The sequence below is a fragment of the Gadus macrocephalus genome, chromosome 4, assembly GCF_031168955.1.
Source record: "Gadus macrocephalus chromosome 4, ASM3116895v1".
NCBI classification, from domain to species: Eukaryota; Metazoa; Chordata; class Actinopteri; order Gadiformes; family Gadidae; genus Gadus; species Gadus macrocephalus.
In genome coordinates, this window is record NC_082385.1 from 9,211,822 (window position 1) to 9,231,352 (window position 19,531).

At 46.0% G+C, this 19,531-nt stretch overlaps 2 protein-coding genes across 2 annotated transcripts in view; one reads left to right on the forward strand and one right to left on the reverse strand.

Annotated features, from left to right (window-relative positions):
• On the forward strand, positions 1-14,846 carry fbxw5 (F-box and WD repeat domain containing 5). Its single transcript, XM_060050021.1, has 11 exons — positions 1-129; positions 921-1,116; positions 1,857-2,014; positions 2,434-2,617; positions 3,241-3,389; positions 4,475-4,819; positions 5,454-5,637; positions 6,115-6,262; positions 7,209-7,421; positions 8,001-8,339; positions 12,167-14,846. The coding sequence occupies exons 2-11, from the start codon at positions 930-932 to the stop codon at positions 12,174-12,176; spliced, it is 1,917 nt and encodes a 638-aa protein (XP_059906004.1). The 5' UTR covers positions 1-129; positions 921-929; the 3' UTR covers positions 12,177-14,846.
• The window catches only part of traf2b (Tnf receptor-associated factor 2b), a 21,229-nt gene continuing 14,947 nt past the window's right edge, over positions 13,250-19,531 (reverse strand). Inside the window, exons 9-11 of the mRNA XM_060050023.1 lie at positions 16,448-16,751; positions 15,838-15,986; positions 13,250-15,041 (exon numbers count right to left, since the gene is read on the reverse strand). Coding sequence (XP_059906006.1) covers positions 14,823-15,041; positions 15,838-15,986; positions 16,448-16,751 — 672 coding nt within the window. The 3' untranslated portion in view covers positions 13,250-14,822. The remainder of the gene's footprint in view (positions 15,042-15,837; positions 15,987-16,447; positions 16,752-19,531) is intronic.

A 19,531-nucleotide genomic window follows, 5' to 3' on the forward strand; every position in this document is an offset into this window, starting at 1 on the left:
TAAGTATTGAAGGGGTGGGGGGTTATTCAAGGGGCTCTGGCATCACTTGCTCGGGTCTGGTCGTTTGGCCATCTCAAGTAGCTAACCCGTAACGCACTGTTTTCTCGGCAACATACTTCGGACAAGCAGGTTGGTCACAGTTCCATTATATAATAAATAAATACTATGGTTCATGTGCTATATGAATACAACGTCCCAATGATGAATTGATGTTTCCGAATACCGTTGTCATTAAAGTCCCAAGCAGAAAAATAAATCTTAAGAAGCTGCCAATTCTTCTGTTAGCCAGTTAGCTCTAGCTATTTTTCAAGCTAGTTGGCTAGACAAGATGTACACCTTAGCCCAAGTTGTAACGCTCTGTTATTACTGTGTATCTCATTGTGTTGCATGCCCTGATAGTGCAACATGCTAAATGGTGTTCTTGATTGGCCACATTTATGTAGATTAAAGTTAATTTAAGCAGAAATGGGTGAACTTAGGGAGAGCTTGCTTGACATGTCAAGAACGCTACTAGTTTATGGGAAAGAAATATATTAATAGAACAAATCTACATGAACATTGGTTGTTTTCACAACCTTGACTGCAAAAAGCGGTCCTCCCCTAATGATCGATTCAGTGTTTCGGCATGCTTCGATTTGTTGTTTTGAATATATGGAGACCCATTCGGGATCACGGTAGACTGGACATGATGGGAACTAACGAAAAATAAAGCTTGCAGCTAAGAAATCTAGGGGGTCAACCAGCTGTCCGGCTCAATGCTAATGTCCATAGCAGGGAAAGGGGTTGGTGCTTTTTGTTTGCACAGAGCCCCATTTAAATGTACTCAATGTCATCAGCATCAGTTTACGATATAAACGTTCCCTGCCATGACGCATACACTAAAACTCTGTACAAAGTTAAACGCTACGTTTTATTCGTAGGATGTCAGCATGGAGTGTGGCCCAGCCCTGCCAGACAGCCTGGTGCTGGAGATCTTCCTCCATTTACCCCACGATGCTGTGCTGAGTGCTGGCCTTACCTGTAGACAGTGGCTGGCTGTCTCCCGAGATGAGTTCCTGTGGAGAGAGCTGTTCTACAGCTACTACCGCATCCCCCGCACAGTGCCTCGACACCCAGGTACCTCAGTCCTCTCAGTGAAGTCACTTTGGCCTTTAATTCTTCTGACCTCTTAAAGGGGCTCCTGTTTTAATTTACCACCAGGTGTGATGGTGATGAGCCATTACAAGCAACAAAAAAAAAACATTCGACACCACCAGTGTCATGGAGTGGAATCTGTTGGAGTGGATACTGGTGCAGATTGTTTTGTTTGAGTGTGTCAGCCACAAATTTAAACAGTTGCAATAGCACTTTTCGTGGTTTGGTCTGTCAGTACCTTGTTTCTGGACCCAATCACAGTGATGCACTATACATATGTCTTACAAAATGTCTTATCACAAAGACCCATGTTCTTGATTGCCATTGTTTACATATGTGGCAGGTGCCTTTGGGCCAAATGCTCTCAGGCAGAATCTGCGCAACGAAGGGATTTGAAATTATATTAGTGTTTTAGTGAAAACAGGAGGCTTGTCATAACTGGTTTGATCACCCGGACCGGTATTTTCAGTTTAGCAACAAAATCATTAAGTTTTAAGAAGTAGATCTTTTACATCACAAATTCCATGAGCAAGGAATCCAACTATCACCGACCATCAAACTTGCTGTCCTGATGTCACACGATCATTCAGCTGTGTGTGTGTGTGTGTGTGTGTGTGTGTGTGTGTGTGTGTGTGTGTGTGTGTGTGTGTGTGTGTGTGTGTGTGTGTGTGTGTGTGTGTGTGTGTGTGTGTGTGTGTGTGTGTGTGTGTGCGCGCTCGTAGCCTCCGTGTCTTGGTACAGGGAGTTCAAGCGCCTGTACGACTGCATCCCCTGTGAGGAGGTGCAGACCCTGACGGAGCACCACGACCAGGTCCTGCACCTGGCCTTCTCCCACAGGGGCCACCGTTTCTCCTCCTGCTCCAAGGACTGCACCATCAAGGTGCGTTAGAGTAGTACGCACTCTGCTGAGTTGTGCTTACCACTTCAAACGCGAACGATGAAAGAGACGACGCTGCACTCTGTCCTGTTGTTGTTTATAGAAACTGGGTCATGCAGCTCTTGGGAGTTATTGTAGATTTTTCCCATTTTGAATGTATACTGTTTACTAATGCTGTTCTCAGCCTCACTTGTCAGTGGTTTTGGATTCAAATGTTTCTGCCAAATGGTCCGTGAAATGTTATTTTTAACCAAGAAAGGTTAAAAATATTCCAGCCGGTAAAATATACCACTTTACGTGTGGTACTTCTGAGTTCCGATTCCTTTTTAAATGTTCTGCTGTTGCGTTATGACCCTCTCACATCCATTAATAGAGTAAAAGTAAAACAAATGTATTTCCCTTTTTCTTCCTCTCACGTCCAGCTATGGGACACGGAGCGACCCGATGGCATCATTTCCCTGGTGCACAGCTCCAGTATGCTCCATTTCAACTGGGCGTACACCCAGTTCTCCCAGTTCAACGCTGACGACAGCCTGCTGCTAGTGTCTGGGGTCTACCTGGGACCGCACCAGTCCTCCTCTGGGGAGATCGCCGTCATCAGTCTAGGTGGGACATGTGCACACACGTCACAATAGAAACACACACATCACAGTACGTACACACGTTACAATACACACATTTCACCACACCACATCACCACACACACATCAAAATACCTACGTACACGCACAACACCACGATCACACACGCTTGTCACAGTAGAATGCAGACCAGTTCATCGCTTTTTATGTGATCATGTGGGTTTTCTCATAATTCTAAAATAATTTGTATAGTTATGCTTGTTATGATGCATTTTAGTCGTAATCCAGTGTATGTAGTGTTTTGATGGCAACATAAGAACCTGATCATCAACCTGTATCTAACAGGATTGAACGAGACGTGATTCTACTCCAACAAACATAATTTGTATTACACCATTTTCAAAACATGTTTTTCTTTACCTGGCGATTTCTGTTTTCAATCATTGTTAAGATTTGACTGGGTTGTAGTTATACAGGGCTTTATGTAACGTGTGTGTGTGTGTGTGTGTGTGTGTGTGTGTGTGTGTGTGTGTGTGTGTGTGTGTGTGTGTGTGTGTGTGTGTGTGTGTGTGTGTGTGTGTGTGTGTGTGTGTGTGTTGGCCTTGTCATCCCATCAATCCCACCATCATCACACCATCATCACCACAGACAACTACACGCTGCTGTCGCGCGTGCGGAACAAGCCCTACGACGTGTTCGGATGCTGGCTCAACGAGAGCCACCTGATCTCTGGGAACCTGCACTGGATCGGCAACATCACCTCCTGCTCCGTGTTCTGGCTCAACAAAGCCTTCCAGGTTTTTGCCTCCACCAATTTTTACACATATCGAATGTCAGTTTTAATGGCCGCGTCTTTAGTTCCCCGCGTCAGATCTCTGTTGTTCAGAGCATAAATATATTTTGAATATCCGATAACTAATAACCTGATGAAGAAATTCGACCTAAATCCGCTGCTATTGAGATATGTAATTATTATGATACCACACCACCAACGTAGTCCTATGCTGCTTTACATTCCACTTTCATCTGGGTTTTGATGTGGGAGGGCGGGGTGTTCCCGGAAGGAATTCATTATTTCATTAGGGCTAAATCTGGCTAAAGCGGGGAAACTCCAGCCGTCGGGCCGTCCAGTAAATGTTTGGGAATCATCCCATTTTAGTTTCAACAACACTGAGTTCATACCGGTTTCTTTCTGTTCCGTTTGGACCGTCCACCCCTAGTTTTGGGTGAAACCTGTCATTTGTTTATATCTTATTTCAGCGACACGACTGGACCTATTTTACCTTTGCATTAGTCTGAATGTTTGACTGATAGTTCCTTCAAGGGGATCCTTGTGTTGTGATACATGGTCAACTCTTCATTTAGGATTCACCACATTCACCACCTAGGAGATAAACACTGTTGGACCGCATGGAAAGCCGATGTGTGTGCAAGTGGTTGCTTATTCGAATGGCATTTGTGGAAGTCGTTAAAGGAGCAGGACATTACCCCTCGAGAGCCAAGTCCTCAGTAGCTTTCATCTTTACCAAGAAAGGGGTTGTGTCTGAGGCCCAAGGGCCCCCCCAGACACAACCCCTTTCTTTCCTCCTATAATGAACCACTATGGCTTGTTTTATTAAACAGTATTGACATAATGGCGCTATTCAGCATGGGGCACAAACATCCCCGGTCTATTTGTTGTTTTTTATGGGTTGTATACATGTATTCTACATATCTTGACGATAATTGAGCTAACTTGTTTCAGCGGAATCACGTTTTGCTCACTACACCATAGAAACGACATCCAATGACGAATCCGACTAAAAGGGGAACATTCCTCTCCTAGTGATCCTGAACCATGACTGGCAGTGTGATCAGCCAGTTCCCCTCCTTCATCCCCCAGGACATCGAGTCGGAGAACGTCAACGTGGTGAAGCGTCTCTTCCAGATCCAGAACGTCAACGCCAGCACGGTGCGCACCGTCATGGTGGCCCACTCGCGTCGCCACGACAACCCGGACCTGCTGCTGGACTACGAGGCGCAGTCCCTGGCGCGGGCCCAGAGCCGGGCCCGCGCCCCGAGGGGCGGGCCGCACCAGACGCTGCACTTTGACCTGGGCGGCACCGACAGCGAGGAGGACGGCAGCGGGGAGGAAGAGGAGGAGGAGGAGGAGGAGCGCCTGAGGCGTCAGGGTCCCGCCACGCCGCGGCTGCCTCAGCCCACGTCCTCGGGCCTGGAGGTGCTGCAGGTGGGTCATAAATGGTCACATCGCACCGATGTTATTATCACGCAGTTGTTGCAACATCGAGTCCTGGGATACCGAGTCCCGTATGGCCGGGTACGGGGACTGGTTTTGCCAAGATGAATTGCAGACTTTAAGCTGGGGTAGGCAGCTTTTGAAGGAACTGGCCGGAGTTAGCCAGAAGTATCCAACCGAAAAACCTGACCGCGTCTGACTACAGAGTTTTAGAAGTAAAAAGTGTCTAAGCATTTTATTTATTTATTTTTATTGGGTAATACAATGTACAAAGGTAATGTTCTTTGTAAAAATTAACTAAAAGCACCACATAGAACAGTTAATGTTTTATGTAATAATATATATAAAAGTATCCAGTGCTACTTTACAATGATCTACAGGAAATGACAACAAGACACTCGAGTTAAAGCTTCTACTCTGGCTTTACCAGGCCAGACAGTACTAGTCAACCAAACAGTGGCGCCACCTGCTGTACAAACAGTGTACTGCTTTAAAATACCGAAATTCTACAACAGACCCCGGTTAGTTGTCCTCTCACTCGTTGGGACCCAGGTCCAGAGGGCCTCGTACCGTGTCGCCCCGCCGTCTTAACCCCGGCCGCTCTCTGTTCCTCCGGGTCGCCCAGCGCTGTCGGGGGGCCGGCTCCGCCGAGCTGGAGGCCGAGGCCACGGTGGCCCGGATGATGGGCCGCGCCTACACCAAGACGCCCGACCCCTCCCTCATCACCGCCTCGGCCCCCGGGGAGGGGGAGGACAAGACCTACCTGCTGTTCACCACCGGGAGCCTGACGTACTCCCCGCACCAGATAGGTACCGCCCTAAAACAGACTGGATCACATGACGCGTATGCTACATCTACCCTGAGCAGGGCATGGTGGTTCTGTAGGCATGTCGCCTTTTGTTAAAGGAGACATGTTATTATACCGCCGCTGCTTGTAAAAGCTTGTAAAGGCTAATCACACTCACACCTAGTGGTATAATATGTCACCTTTAAAGCCAGTAATAGTGTATGCACCTTTACATTGAGACATGGTAAATGTTGACCGTAATGGTGTCAAAAGAAAAGCTACATTTGAGGTTTTTAATGAAAAAAAACAACATTAACATGGGTTAATTTCTAATCCCAATTTAGTCATTCAAGCAGGTTGTTCTTGAACCAAACTGAGTGGCAGTGAGTTCACACGGAGGCAGGGTTGATGTATTTTTGTATTTACCTTCCCACAGTCTGTATCCGTTGCACAGTTCCTCCTCCTTGGTTAACGGCGTGTCTCCCTCCGTCCCTCCCAGGCATCAAGCGCATCATGCCCGACCAGATGAGCACCAGCGGGCCCGTGCTGGGCGGGGAGCGCAGCTCAGAAGAGTTCTTCGACTCTCTGGACCACGTGATCGACATCCACGGACACATCATCGGCATGGGCCTCTCGCCAGACCACAGGTAGAGCGAGGGCCCTTCTGTCTCTGGAGGCTGCAGACGCAGCATGAGTCACATGCTTATTCAATACAAAGATAGTAAAACGTTATTAAACACATGGTTGAGCCGTCTCCGGGTCAGAGGTGCAGAAGATGAGTAGGCAGATGGAGGAAGTATTTGATTGTGTGCATCGAGAGGTGACCCAATAGGCACTGCTGACTGACAAAGCTAGTTATCGCTGCTGATTCAAACACAAGTAGCAGGCAGCTTCTTTGTGCTCGGGCCTATTTATTTAAAGAGCAACTAAGCCCTTATTTAATCAAGAGAAACACCCAGGAGGTTACGAAAAGGGGATTTAAGTTGTACACATCGACACAAAGTCAACACATTGGTTCATACAAGGAGCCTGTGCCAGGGGCGTTGTCCTTCCCACGGCGCGCTCGCAAGCTGGGGTGCAGTCGATGGAAAAACACCACTCAAGCACTTTTTGTGAGGAAGTAGCAGAACGCTAGCGTTTTATAGAGATGTTCCCCCCGTTTAACAACTTCATACATTTTAGTCAAAAGTACCAAAAGAAAAAGACACTGAGTCCCGAGCAGATCAGGTTCAGCCGGCGAAGGCTGATAGGGGTGCACTTACTCTCGGATGGAAATACAAATCCAGAGGAGACTTCAACCTCCACAGATATCTCCTCCGGATTTCCATTCCCATTATAGTGCAAGTAAACCACTAATCCATTTCCTCCTGAATGGCAATCTCTGTTGCTTCATTCTGTCTGAGTAGAGCACTTACCACCATATAGGCTCAGTCCTGATCCCAGTGACCCGGGTTCGGATCCTGCCCGTGATCCTTTGCTGCATGTCCTCCCCTCTTTCTCCCATACCTTCCTCTCTATGTCTCACTGTTATAGAGCATGAAAATGCAAAAATAAATCTTTAAAATCTTCATTCTGCCGTCTACCTGGTACCAGGTATCTGTACGTGAACAGCAGGGCGTGGCCGGCCGGCTGCGTCATCTCGGACCCCATGTGCCCCCCGCCCATCGCGGAGGAGATCGACCTGCACGTCATCGACCTGAAGAACCTGCGGGAGGAGAAGATGATCCTGCGCTCGCACAAGGCCTACACGCCCAACGACGAGTGCTTCTTCATCTTCCTGGACGTCAGTCGGGACTTTGTCGCCAGGTCAGCAAGGCCGCCGCTACGCTTCTACGGCGTAAACCGCGCCACAGGCAACGACATGCTTGCATACTTCCTACTTGTGACAGCCAGTTTCATATCCAATAAACACAGCACGTGGGGGAAGTCATTGTTCTCAATGTTGGCCTTGTCAATTACCAAATGGAGCTGTTAACAAGCGAGTAGCGGAAGTCCTACGCTGCTGTTGACCGATGGCTGGTAACGAGAACTAGCAAGCTGGGGGCCGCGGGATGTTCAAATGCTAAGCTAGGCAATGCTAGCGATAGTTAGTCATGCTCGTTTTGTCTTCTCTTTGGTCCAAACGGTCCAAAAAAAACGAATACCTATTTTCCGAACAAGTTAATAATCGACATATCATTTGCAATATCGACTATCCTGCAATAAGTTAATGACGCAGAGTTGCATTTAAAATCGTTTCAAGAAATACTCTCAATCACTTTTTTGGGTACTCCATAATCTTGCTGAGACGGGTGGATCAGGAAAGCCTTATTTGGGCCGAGAAATTTTGTTGTCTATAAATCTCTCTGATTCCGATTCCCCCCCCCCCCCCCGCCCTCATTGCAGCGGTGCGGAGGACAAGCACGGCTACATCTGGGACCGCCACTACAACATCTGCCTGGCGCGGCTGGCCCACCAGGACGTGGTGAACTGCGTGGCCTTCAGCCCCGCCGACCAGGAGCTGCTGCTGTCGGCCAGCGACGACTCCACCATCAAGGTGTGGCGCTCGCCGCGCATGGTGCGCCTGGCCCGGACCCCCGGCCCCCGCCGCAACCTGCTGCCCTCCTGGTTCACCCGCTACAAGACCCCCGCCACCTCCACGAGGAGCACCACCACCGCCGCCGCCGCCGCCACCCCCACCCCCACCCCAGCAGTAGAGGAGCAGGAGGAGGAGGAGAGAGACGGGTGAGGGAGAGACTTTAGCGCCTTGAGGTGTTCTAAGGGGGCTATACATACACGCCAGGTATATATACCTATAGATATATCTGTAGCCATATCTATATATAGATATATCTATAATATATGGGGTCTGAATGTATGATTTTATACCTCGAACCGTGCACTCCCGTCCTAGAGCAGTATTTTGGCCCGTTTCGTCCACTGAGACACTGGATGTGACTTGAGGCGGACACAAGGGGGCGCTGATGCAATCTTACGTTTGAACGGCCATAGACTTTGTCGATTTTTTTCATCTATGGGACGACTGAAATGGAACACTAATTTCAATGCTGAAAGTTGATGCCCAGAATGAGCTTTTTTGTAGCCACAAGCAGAACGCTTCTGCTGAACTGACCCATGATGAGGGGTTTCCCAGACATTATAGCTATATATATATATCTATATATATATATATCATAGGAATATGCTAAATGTGTTAATAATAATGTGTTTGTGGCTTTCATATCCTGCCATTAAAAGGCAAAGTGCAGTAACTGAAGATTTGTTAAAAAAACAACGGTTTGACATTAAATCAATATTAATAACAAATAAATTGTGTGACACATTTTCACTGTGCAGGCCGTAACTGAGCGGGTCTAAAATGTAACAGCGGCTGTGAGAGAGGCGGACGTTCGACATTGCGGTCTGCTTCTTATCTCCTGTGTCTTTCCAACGTTTATACAGCCCAACGATAGATGATGGATCACTCATATGGTAGAGTTTGCAGTGGGTTTTATTTGTAAAGGTTACTCACATGAGATCAAAAGACAGTGTTGCGGCGTCGGCCCCCAGCTCAAAGGTTCCGGGTTCAATCCCCCGAGTGCGCAGGGGATTGAACGAGATGCCCCTCCAACATACCTGCATCACTACAAGTTGCTTTGGATACAAATGTCTGATAAATGGTAAATAGATAAACATGCCCATCAAGCACATTTCTTTTTCATTACTTATTTGTTGGGACTTGTATATTACGGTTTGAGATAAATGATTCAGTTAACCATATTACGGCCAGCCATATATGTTTCAATACATCCAAACAGATGCTGACTTGCACTATATTGCTAAAACACTCCTGCCCCATAATGTTGCATAGGACTGATTGGGTCCATTCATGTCATCATGGGCGAGTCTTGGCGCATTTGTATCCTTTGAAGACTTGAAAGCCCTTCTGAAGCCTTTCATACTTTCCCTTAAAGTCCCCCATGGCTTTGCAGCTATTATATAGATCAAATTTCCTTTATAAATTAAACAGAAGTGTAATAGTTGGAGCGTGAGCTTGTTGCCTTATATAGGGAATAGAGAATCAATTATTTATGAGGAACGCTTTTGGTATTCTCTGCTTAAGTGAGGAGCTTGCCCCTTTAAGGGAAACTACCCTGCTAATCCCTGCCCACTATCAAATTTCAAAAAATGCTTTCTCACTGTCAGACACAGAGGGGCGGGGCTATATGGATTTCCAGGCTTTCGCCCTGTTGCACAAGCCACTCCCGTTTGCTACAGTCTTTTTGGCGGTGTAGCCAGAATGTTTGATCCACTATCCCTGGTAACCCATAATGGCCTAACTCTAACCCTAACCCTATCCCTGGTAACCAATGACGGCCTAACCCTGGTAACCCATAATGGCCTTACTCTAACCCTATCCCTGGTAACCAATGACGGCCTAACCCGGGTAACCCATAATGGCCTAACCCTATCCCTGGTAACCCATAATGACCTAACCCTAACCCTGGTAACCAATGACGGCCTAACCCTGGTAACCAATGACGGCCTAACCCTGGTAACCCATAATGGCCTAACCCTAACCCTGGTAACCCATAATGGCCTAACCCTATCCCTGGTAACCCATAATGGCCTAACCCTAACCCTGGTAACCCATAATGGCCTAACCCTATCCCTGGTAACCCATAATGGCCTAACTCTAACCCTGGTAACCCATAATGGCCTAACCCTAACCCTGGTAACCCATAATGGCCTAACTCTAACCCTGGTAACCCATAATGGCCTAACCCTAACCCTGGTAACCAATGACGGCCTAACCCTGGTAACCCATAATGGCCTAACCCTATCCCTGGTAACCCATAATGGCCTAACCCTAACCCTGGTAACCCATAATGGCCTAACCCTATCCCTGGTAACCCATAATGGCCTAACCCTATCCCTGGTAACCCATAATGGCCTAACCCTAACCCTGGTAACCCATAATGGCCTAACCCTAACCCTGGTAACCCATAATGGCCTAACCCTAACCCTGGTAACCCATAATGGCCTAACCCTAACCCTGGTAACCCATAATGGCCTAACCCTAACCCTGGTAACCCATAATGGCCTAACCCTAACCCTGGTAACCCATAATGGCCTAACCCTAACCCTGGTAACCCATAATGGCCTAACCCTAACCCTGGTAACCCATAATGGCCTAACCCTAATGGCCTATAACTTGTAACTGATGCAATAGCACGTGTTTAACTGATGGAGGGAAATTGGAGTTCATATTTACAACTTATCCTGTTAGCCCTACATGATGGTTTGTTACACAGAAACATTATGTAAAGTCGTCCTTGGAAACTGTTTGGAAGAAGGCAGAAACCTTCAAAGAAATACTACTTTGTGGATGGATGAAGCATCTGTCCATCACGTAGATCACATAGTACCTCAGAGATGGATGCAGATAGGTCAAAACCACTGTATTTGGTGTTCGGCCACAAATGCCTTACGTGAAGCCTGGCCAGATGGATTCACATCAATTCAGAAGGGATTTGGACCAAGATCAATCCATAGCACTATGTAACCCACTAAATCCCTTTTCATCGAAAATAAGTTATTTTATGGATGGAATTTGCTTAAGGCAAGAAGTCTTTCCCAATACCAATGTTCTCAAGCTTTCAACATCAGTGGCATATTCTGAGGTTTTTAGCCCTTAACCGATTCTTTCTCAACAGAAGTTTGTACGAACATGACTACATTGTGGTTGCTTCACTTTTGCCTTCAATGAAAGACGTCAGTTGGAGCAGGCCCATATATGCATAGCTTAACGTTTACTAAGGACTGAAGTGAAATAACCGAAATAAATGAGTGGTTAAGTTCAACAAGAGTTCACAGTGAGTCAAATAGCATCACGCTTCATCATCCGCGGAATTCCTTAAGTCTGAACAAAACCAGCCACACCAAGGTTTGGCTCCAAATGATGCGTATCCTCCTTGAGATGTGTCATCCTTCAGTACCCATTCAGCCCAGTACTGAGAAGGGTACTGGGTTTCATGTTGGCCCGCATTCATCGGATGTTCTCTTCTCGAGGTCAACTCCTATAGCAATATATTGGGCGTTTTTCTTTTGCAAACATCTACATTTTCCTTTTCTAAGGATGTATTTTGGCAAATCGTGTGTTTTACTTTTGCATGAGAACATCTCCCATGTTGTTTTTATTGCCAGGTATCGACAGCCATATTTGTATTGTTTCTTGTTAATACCCATTAGTAATGGAACACAGCCTCAATGCCCCGTTGTGGATCACGGCTCAATTTAAATTGAGTTTGGAACTAATATGAAACCAAATCGTATCATGTCCAAATATTTAAAATGGAATAGTACTTGAAATTGACCACAGGAACTGCACTTTGGCTTTCATGGAGTAAAAGTCATTGAGGTTTAGCACTAAGAAGACCTTAATCAATGAAGACGGCAAAGTCCTCTGGGTTAATCTGTAATGGGGGCGAATAGTATTTTATATTTTTTCCATAGTCACCATGTGCATGAATGCATGACTTTTTATTTTGATATTTCTTTCACATTTTTAGAACCATTTAACATCCATCAATGGTTATGTCCTTCCTCCACCAACCAGCATCATGCTGAATCATGAGCAGTACAGGAGGGCCATCAGAGGAGCAAAAAGGGCATAGAGGACTAAGGTGGGGTCAAGTGACCATAGCTCTGGACCCAGAACAAAGACAAGACTGCAATGGGAGGGCCTACAGTTTGGCCCAGTCCACCTGCTCACACCTGAGTGCCAAGCCAATGGATCGCCTACATTCACTGTAGCCAAGGTGGAAGTCCTCTCACAGGGCGCCAGGCCTGTACGGCACAAGGCCCTCAGGGGCTGTGCTGACCCCGACAGCAGAGGTCTTCAGTGACATCTCAACCTCTCCCTCAGCCTGTCTGTTCTCCCCACTTAATGCAACCGGACCACCAGTGTGTCCTTATGCCCAGGGGAACCATTGTCCCCTGCATGAGCAACTAGGGCCCCCTCTAAGCATTGACCTCAGTCATGAGGCAGTGCTCTGAGCGGCCGTTCGAGTCATTCATCTGCTCCTCACTGCCTTCCACCTCGGACCTGGACAAGTGTTGAATGTGATTAGATTTTTATCAGTGTGTTTGTTTTTGTGTGGAATTCTCATTCGTTTGTTTTTCATTCATCAGATCTGCTTTTTTTTTGTTTTTGTTGACCATTTTAAATAAACAGCCTGAGTTTGCGAAATGTGTGCGTTTAAATTGCTGTGAAATAATAAAATAAACGGCAAACGGCAACCACCTGATCGCTAACATCATTACCATTACAGCTCATGCTTACTTAGTCTCGGTTGTATGGTCACTTCATCACTTTTTAGTCTGTGACCTTACATTGTCAAAGGTAGGAATGACGAACATTCTTATCTGCAGTGATAGCGGTCTGCCTGCCATTTTCTACACCCAATTGTGACTATCAAAAAAAATTGTTTGATAAAAGCAAGCCCCCGTGTTTGTATTAAAAGCAGTGGGATATTGCCCCAATGCTCAGTCATTACTGTGCATGAGTGTATCTATTAGTTGAGATGAACAAAGGAAACATTTTTGAACAAAGGAAACATTTTTCAGCAAAAAAGTACAAAGTGGCAAATACAAAAAGCGTAACACCTTTTATTTATTAGAAAAAATAACTGACTTTTATGCGTCTGAATTGATTAGTTAAATATTTAGTAGCCAAACGCTATCTAGGAAAACACACCCAAACCATTCTTTGCACTTCAACTGAAAGTTTTAGATTATACAGTATATTTGCCATTACAAAAACGTTGCAATAAATAAATTGTGTATCAGCAGGTAGGTTGGATTAAACAGTGCAGCCAGTTTCTACAGGCTGCAAAACCAGGTATTAAATATTGAATCTTATATGATTCTCTGGTGTTGAAGGGTACTGTATCGTCACTCAAATGATATCTATGGAGGGAGTCTTTTACAGCCAATAACTTGCTCAGCTTGACACGCAAATAACTTTCAAACATCCGCAACCACCATAAAACCCAACAATAATACTAATTTATATTCATTAATAATCTAATATAAGATCCATGTTGGTACATTGTGGAACTATGCTTAAATAACCAATATATTTGGAATATAAGTCAAAGATTATTGGGCTATATTTTATCTGATTAACTTGAGATACTTTCTAACGCAGTCCTCGTTTTGAGTAAACACTTTGGAAACACCTTTCTAACTCAATAAATTCCAACATGCATTATTTAGTTAGAATTTATATAAATGGTTAAAGGGGTAGTTCGGAAATTTGGACGTAGGGCCTGATTCCAAAGTTAGCCTTGGTGTTCTTTATCATTGGAGACAGTTTAACACATTTCATTCAGTCCTTCTATTTTGCAGAGTTCGCTCGTGCTAGGCTAGCGCACGGCATCGGGCAATACTAGCCTGCTAATAAAGCAGTCTTACCCACTCCACAGTACACCCGAGGTAAATCAATTATAACGTCCCCAGACTATAGATGTAAATGTCTGTGTCGATAGAATAATTTTAGAAATAAAACTAACCTCACATCGCATGAATCATTGCATTTTGAGGGACTACTTTCTCACAGCAGCAGCGGAATTTAACCTAGGTATCAGTCCGCTGCTGCCGTAGCCTACTACCAGCAATATAACAGTCCCTCAAAACGCAATGCAATGCAGGGTTGGTTTTATTTCTAACATTATTCTATCAACACAGACATTTACATCGACCGTGTGGCGTTATAGTTGATATGCCTCGGGTGTACTGTGGAGTGGGTAAGACTGTTTTATTAGCAGGATAGTATTGCCCGTTGCCGTGCGCTAGCCTAGCACAAGCAAACTCTGCAACTAGGAGGACTGAAATGGGTTGAAAACTGTCTCCAATGATAAAGAACACCAAGGCTAACTTGGGAATCAGGCCCTATGTCCAGAATTCCGAACTACCCCCTTAAGAGTTACACTTTCACTTTACCTGCTGTTAGAGGCAAATCCTAATGATTTAGCATATGCATATATATTTATATATATGTATATATATTTTATATGATATATATCAATGAAGTCAAAATATATAGTAAGCATTTATGTATAGCTTACATGGATATAATATAATAATATTCTAGATATCTTATTTATATATAATAATCATTAGTCTCGGATTTTATTTTGGCGTAGTGCTTCCACAGTCTACCCCCTAGAGGCCGGTCAGGTCCACGATGGCCTTAATGAAAATGGTGTCATTGCGTAAGTAGGAGCTCTTGCCCGCCAGCTTAGCCAATGGACAGAACAGAGGGCAGCCACTGGCAATGTTCATCTCACTGATTGGCTGCTGGAACGAGGTGGAGGTGACGTCGGGCCGGAAGGCGTCGATGATGTGCTCCCGGTTGTTCTGGTCCAGCAGCATCAGGGTCACCTGGGTGGGAGGAGTCATTCCTTGTAAGACGTCACATGGCGTTTGGTGTAAGGGCGCATGAGCAGAGGCAATGTTTACCAAACATCTTCACAGGAACAACAAGTGTGTGTGATTCACAGTGGGGAAACTTTCCTAATGTTGGCACTAACAACAAAGTCTTAATGGTCTGATTAAACTTAACCACGGTGGGGGTTGGATTAACAGGGGAGAATGTTGTGGTTTGGCCAAGGCAGAGACCAGCCATGGCCAGAGATTTTCATTTGCAGTGCACTATTTGGGGTAGTGGACAAGAACGCAAGACCACTAAAGGAATGTACACAATAAAGAAGTGAGGTGATTGACTTGGCCTTAGGCGGCTAGGCTACAGGGGCGATACAAATGTGAGCCTACATAAAACCTTTCAACTGGAAGGAGAAAGGGAGCTACCTCTAAGTGCAAGGACAACTAATGCCAAGTTAAAACTAACGAGTAGCTAAAGTAAAGAAAGGTTTATCATTTGCAATTATTAAATGGGTTGATTCTTCCACTCCAGCTGACTGCACCGTCTTTCACGTTGATATGTTAAGGGTTTCTACGCACAAACTGAAAGTTACTAACTGATCTCCGCACTGGTGTTGGATGAGGATTTAGATTGATTGCACAATGCATGCGTCAACGCAGTGCAGCCTCACCCAGCACCAGGGTCCAATGGGTCCGACTCGGGCCAGGTGCGGCTGCTCAAACCAGCCGTCATCCAAGCACTCCACAGTAATACAAAGACCAGGATGAGGACGATGAGGATGAGGATGATGCCTACCTTCTGGCTGAAGGGCCACTTCAGCAGAGCGTCGCACTTCCCCCTCATCACCACGAAGAAGAGGGAGAGGTGGGTGCCTCGCCCCGTCCCGTCTCCGTTCAGGTAGAGCCTCAGACACATCTTGTAGCCGTACTTGCTGGAGTAGAACGCTGCGAAACGAAAAAAAAACGGAAAAGGGGGATATCAAAGACGTGTGAAGGGGCCGCGAGGGGCAACCGGTGGCGTGGATGCGTGCCGTGCGTGCATGCATACCACCGACGGCAGAGTCAGCCCCCTGGACAACGGAGCCGTCTCTGCGGCAGAAGGCTCGGCACGCACCGGCGGTCACAGTGGAGACGTGAGGAAAGGGATCCGTCCGATAACCAACGCTTAGGTCGGAGAAGATCGGACGTCTCTCGGGATGTCCTTGCCCGCAATATTATTTTTTTTTGGTTGTGTTTTTTGTTGATTCATTTAAATAAAACAGTCTGAAATGTGTGCATTTTAATTGCTGTGAAATAATGAAACAGATGGCCAACAGCAACCGCCCCAAGAGGCCAGGACTTCCCGAGTGCCGTCCGATCACCCCCGACGTAGTGACGATAGCGTCGCTCCGAGCACGGCGTCGTACCTGGCGAGAACATGGCGGGCGTGCGGCCGGCCAGCGCGTCCTGCCGGCGGCGCAGGAACTCGGAGATCTTCCAGACGAAGACGCCGTCGAACGTGCAGAACTGCATCTCGCGCAGCAGCTGCTCCGTCTCGGCCAGCTGCAGGTCGCGCATGGTCAGCATGCGCTCCAGCTGCCGCACCTTGTTGCCCAGGTTCTCCATCTTGTCCTGGTCCAGGCGGTGCTGGTGGGAGTACGCCTCCAGTGTGACCGAGTTGTGCTCCACCTCGCGGTTCAGCACGCACACGACGTTCTCCAGGGCGCTCACCTGGGATGGGGCAAGCAGTGGTTTTAGGGGCTTCCCTTGGGCTGGAGGTGGTTTGTTTTATTCAAACCGGCTGTGAGGTGATGTCTGGTGGTTTTGTTGGCAGACGCTGATGATAGGTGATATACAGTGACGAGTTTGAGACGTTTCAATCTTTGTACAGTACACATTGTTATTTATTTTTTATATATACAGTATACATTTTTATGGAAATTGTTGGCATTATGGGCAGGAGAGACCAGAGAGACCGGAAAGCTGGTTGAGGAGAGAGGGAATGACTTGTAACGTAGCCAGGGTCAGGATCAAACCTGGGTCGCTTTAAGGGGTATTGCCTACATGGTTAGTGCAACGGTTGTGTTGTAGTGCTGTGATTACTACTCAAAGACGAAGATTCGCGGTTCACAGCAGTTTGCCCTTCCTTGAATGTCCTTTGATCTCACATTCCACAGGAGGCATTCCAGTCAGCGCACTTGTGGGACACAGTGCGCTGTATTTAAATGAAAAAAAGCACCAAACGCATCAAATTACTCGATGTTCTCAGATATACAGAGATGTATACCTGCAGCAGAAATGCAGAAGATGGAAATCAGCTTATTGGATGTCAATATGGGTTTTTGGTGGGAGAGTTTAAAATAATTGTTTGCTGAACGTCCATAATATTAAAAATGTTGTGTTGGTTGGCTCACAGATCACAGACTGAGGCCATGTTTATACGTAGCAGGGTATTTATAGGAACGAATATTTACCCCCCTCCGTTTTCAAAAATAACATTGTCACACATCGTTTTCAAAAAAGTTGTCGTTTACATCAACCCGCATAAATACGCCGTTGAGCGCCATTATAACTATGCCAAACCTATGGGTGGCAGTGTAGGGAGAAGGATGAAACCATGCAAGCCAATCAGAATCCTCAGAATCAACAACAACGAATAACACGAGCGTCTTCCTGTAACAAAGAAACTGTAAACATAGGGCGCTCATATGACGTTAAGCATTTCCTGGCGCATAATGTGACGCTTCGGAACCTAAAACCCAGTTTCTCCCCGTTGACACGACAACACAGAACCGGCGTTTTCAGAAATCTGCACTTTGGCCGGAGATTTTAGAAATGATCGTTTTCTGTGATAAAAACAGCATTTTCATGTAAATGAGATGCCAAACCGCGTGGAAATATCTGCGTTTTCCCTTCGTGTAAACGGGGCCTGAGCTCAGACCCAACTGTTTTATCAACTGCAGCCAGGAGTGTGTGGTTAGTGGGGGGTTCAATCAGCCTCACCTGGTCTGAGTCAGGCTGATTAGGCTCTGAGGCAGGCTGTGCTGCATTGGGTGATCAAGGAACACAGGATAAACCAGCCCTAACCATACACATTCAGGGGACGGATGCCGACATGTCAATGTTTAACATTCTCTCTGCCTGGAACAATTGGTCCAACCCGCTCGTAAACCGGTTTGTATTAAAAACAACCCATGTCCTGGGCGTTGCAGCACTCAAGCAACATGCCACGAGGCAATAGATCTTGTACGAACCAGTTTATGAGCAAACTGTAACAGGCGGTGTTGACGCCAACCGCTGACATGTCAGAGCTCTTCCTCCTGAGCGGGAGTGGTGATGACCTGGTGTATCCTGTGTGCCTTGCGCCCCCATTGCACCACAGGTGGGAAGCCCCCCCAGCAGTGTCGGGAAAGTCCACTTTCTACGTGGACTAGTTCAAAGTTCAGTTCACAAATTTTAAAATGAAGTTCAGTTAAACGTTCATAATTCAAAGATTTTAACTAAGTTCACCGTTCCAAAAATTAACTAGTTCATAGTTTTTTTATTATTTTTTTCTGGTATTTTGAACATTGAGTCTCCTTTCTGGTTTGTCTAGGATGAAATAGAGTGGTTGAATCAAGTATCGTAGCGAAATACAGTTTCTATCGCGTTTTATTGCACATTTAGCGCATTTTGTAAATCCCATTGATTTCTGTTGGAAGACTCATTGCTGGTGTTAACGTTTGGTTGAAGTCTTTTCGCTCGGTTCTAGCCCTACTGTTGAGATGGAGAACCGAGCGAAAAGACTACAACCAAACGTAAACAACCCCCCTTTCCGTTTCCGGCCAACAAGCAATGATTCTAGGAGGTATTCTAGTCCACTGAGCTACGAGCCAGAGAGCTAACTTTATGGATTGTACATAATAATTATAATTCGAAATTCGTCCCAGCCTTTATACCAGATACTCTAGGGTCTATAGCATATGACCGCTTTTTCTGATTACAGTTTAATTAATTTCACAATTGACCAGCTCTCGTTTTGAAGAATAATCAACGCGGCATTCGTTTCAATGGGAATCGTAACAGTCTACACTTTCAACATAAAGTGTACATATTTAGATTTTTTTTTTTTTTTCGTCCCAGCCTTTATACCATAGGGTCTATAGCATATAACCGCGTTTTCTGATTACAGTTTAATATAACAGTAAGCTGACAACACCGCAACTGCAATTAACCACACGGAGATAACCATGGCAACCGGTCAAACAAATTTTCTTTTTGCGATCATTCTGAGAGCGCATCCGCCGTGTTGATAAACAAATAGTCCCCCTATTGAACGAAGTTAAACCGAATGAGCATGCCGTTCACAGACACCAGAATGAACCAGTTCACAGTTACGTTCATCAGGCAGTAATACAGTACGTTCAGTTCACGTTCGCCCAAAATATGAACGAGTTCATGAACTATCGTTCAATGAACGCGTTCAGGCACAACACTGCCCCCCAGAGTCTAAACAGCCTGTGGCCAGGCTG

Excerpts from the sequence above, each read along its gene's own strand:
- fbxw5 (XM_060050021.1), top strand. The coding sequence starts at position 930 with ATGGAGTGTGGCCCAGCCCTGCCAGACAGCCTGGTGCTGGAGATCTTC. Across the intron at positions 2,015-2,433 it reads CCAAGGACTGCACCATCAAG|CTATGGGACACGGAGCGACC; the intron begins GTGCGTTAGAGT and ends TCTCACGTCCAG. Across the intron at positions 7,422-8,000 it reads AGTCGGGACTTTGTCGCCAG|CGGTGCGGAGGACAAGCACG; the intron begins GTCAGCAAGGCC and ends CCCTCATTGCAG.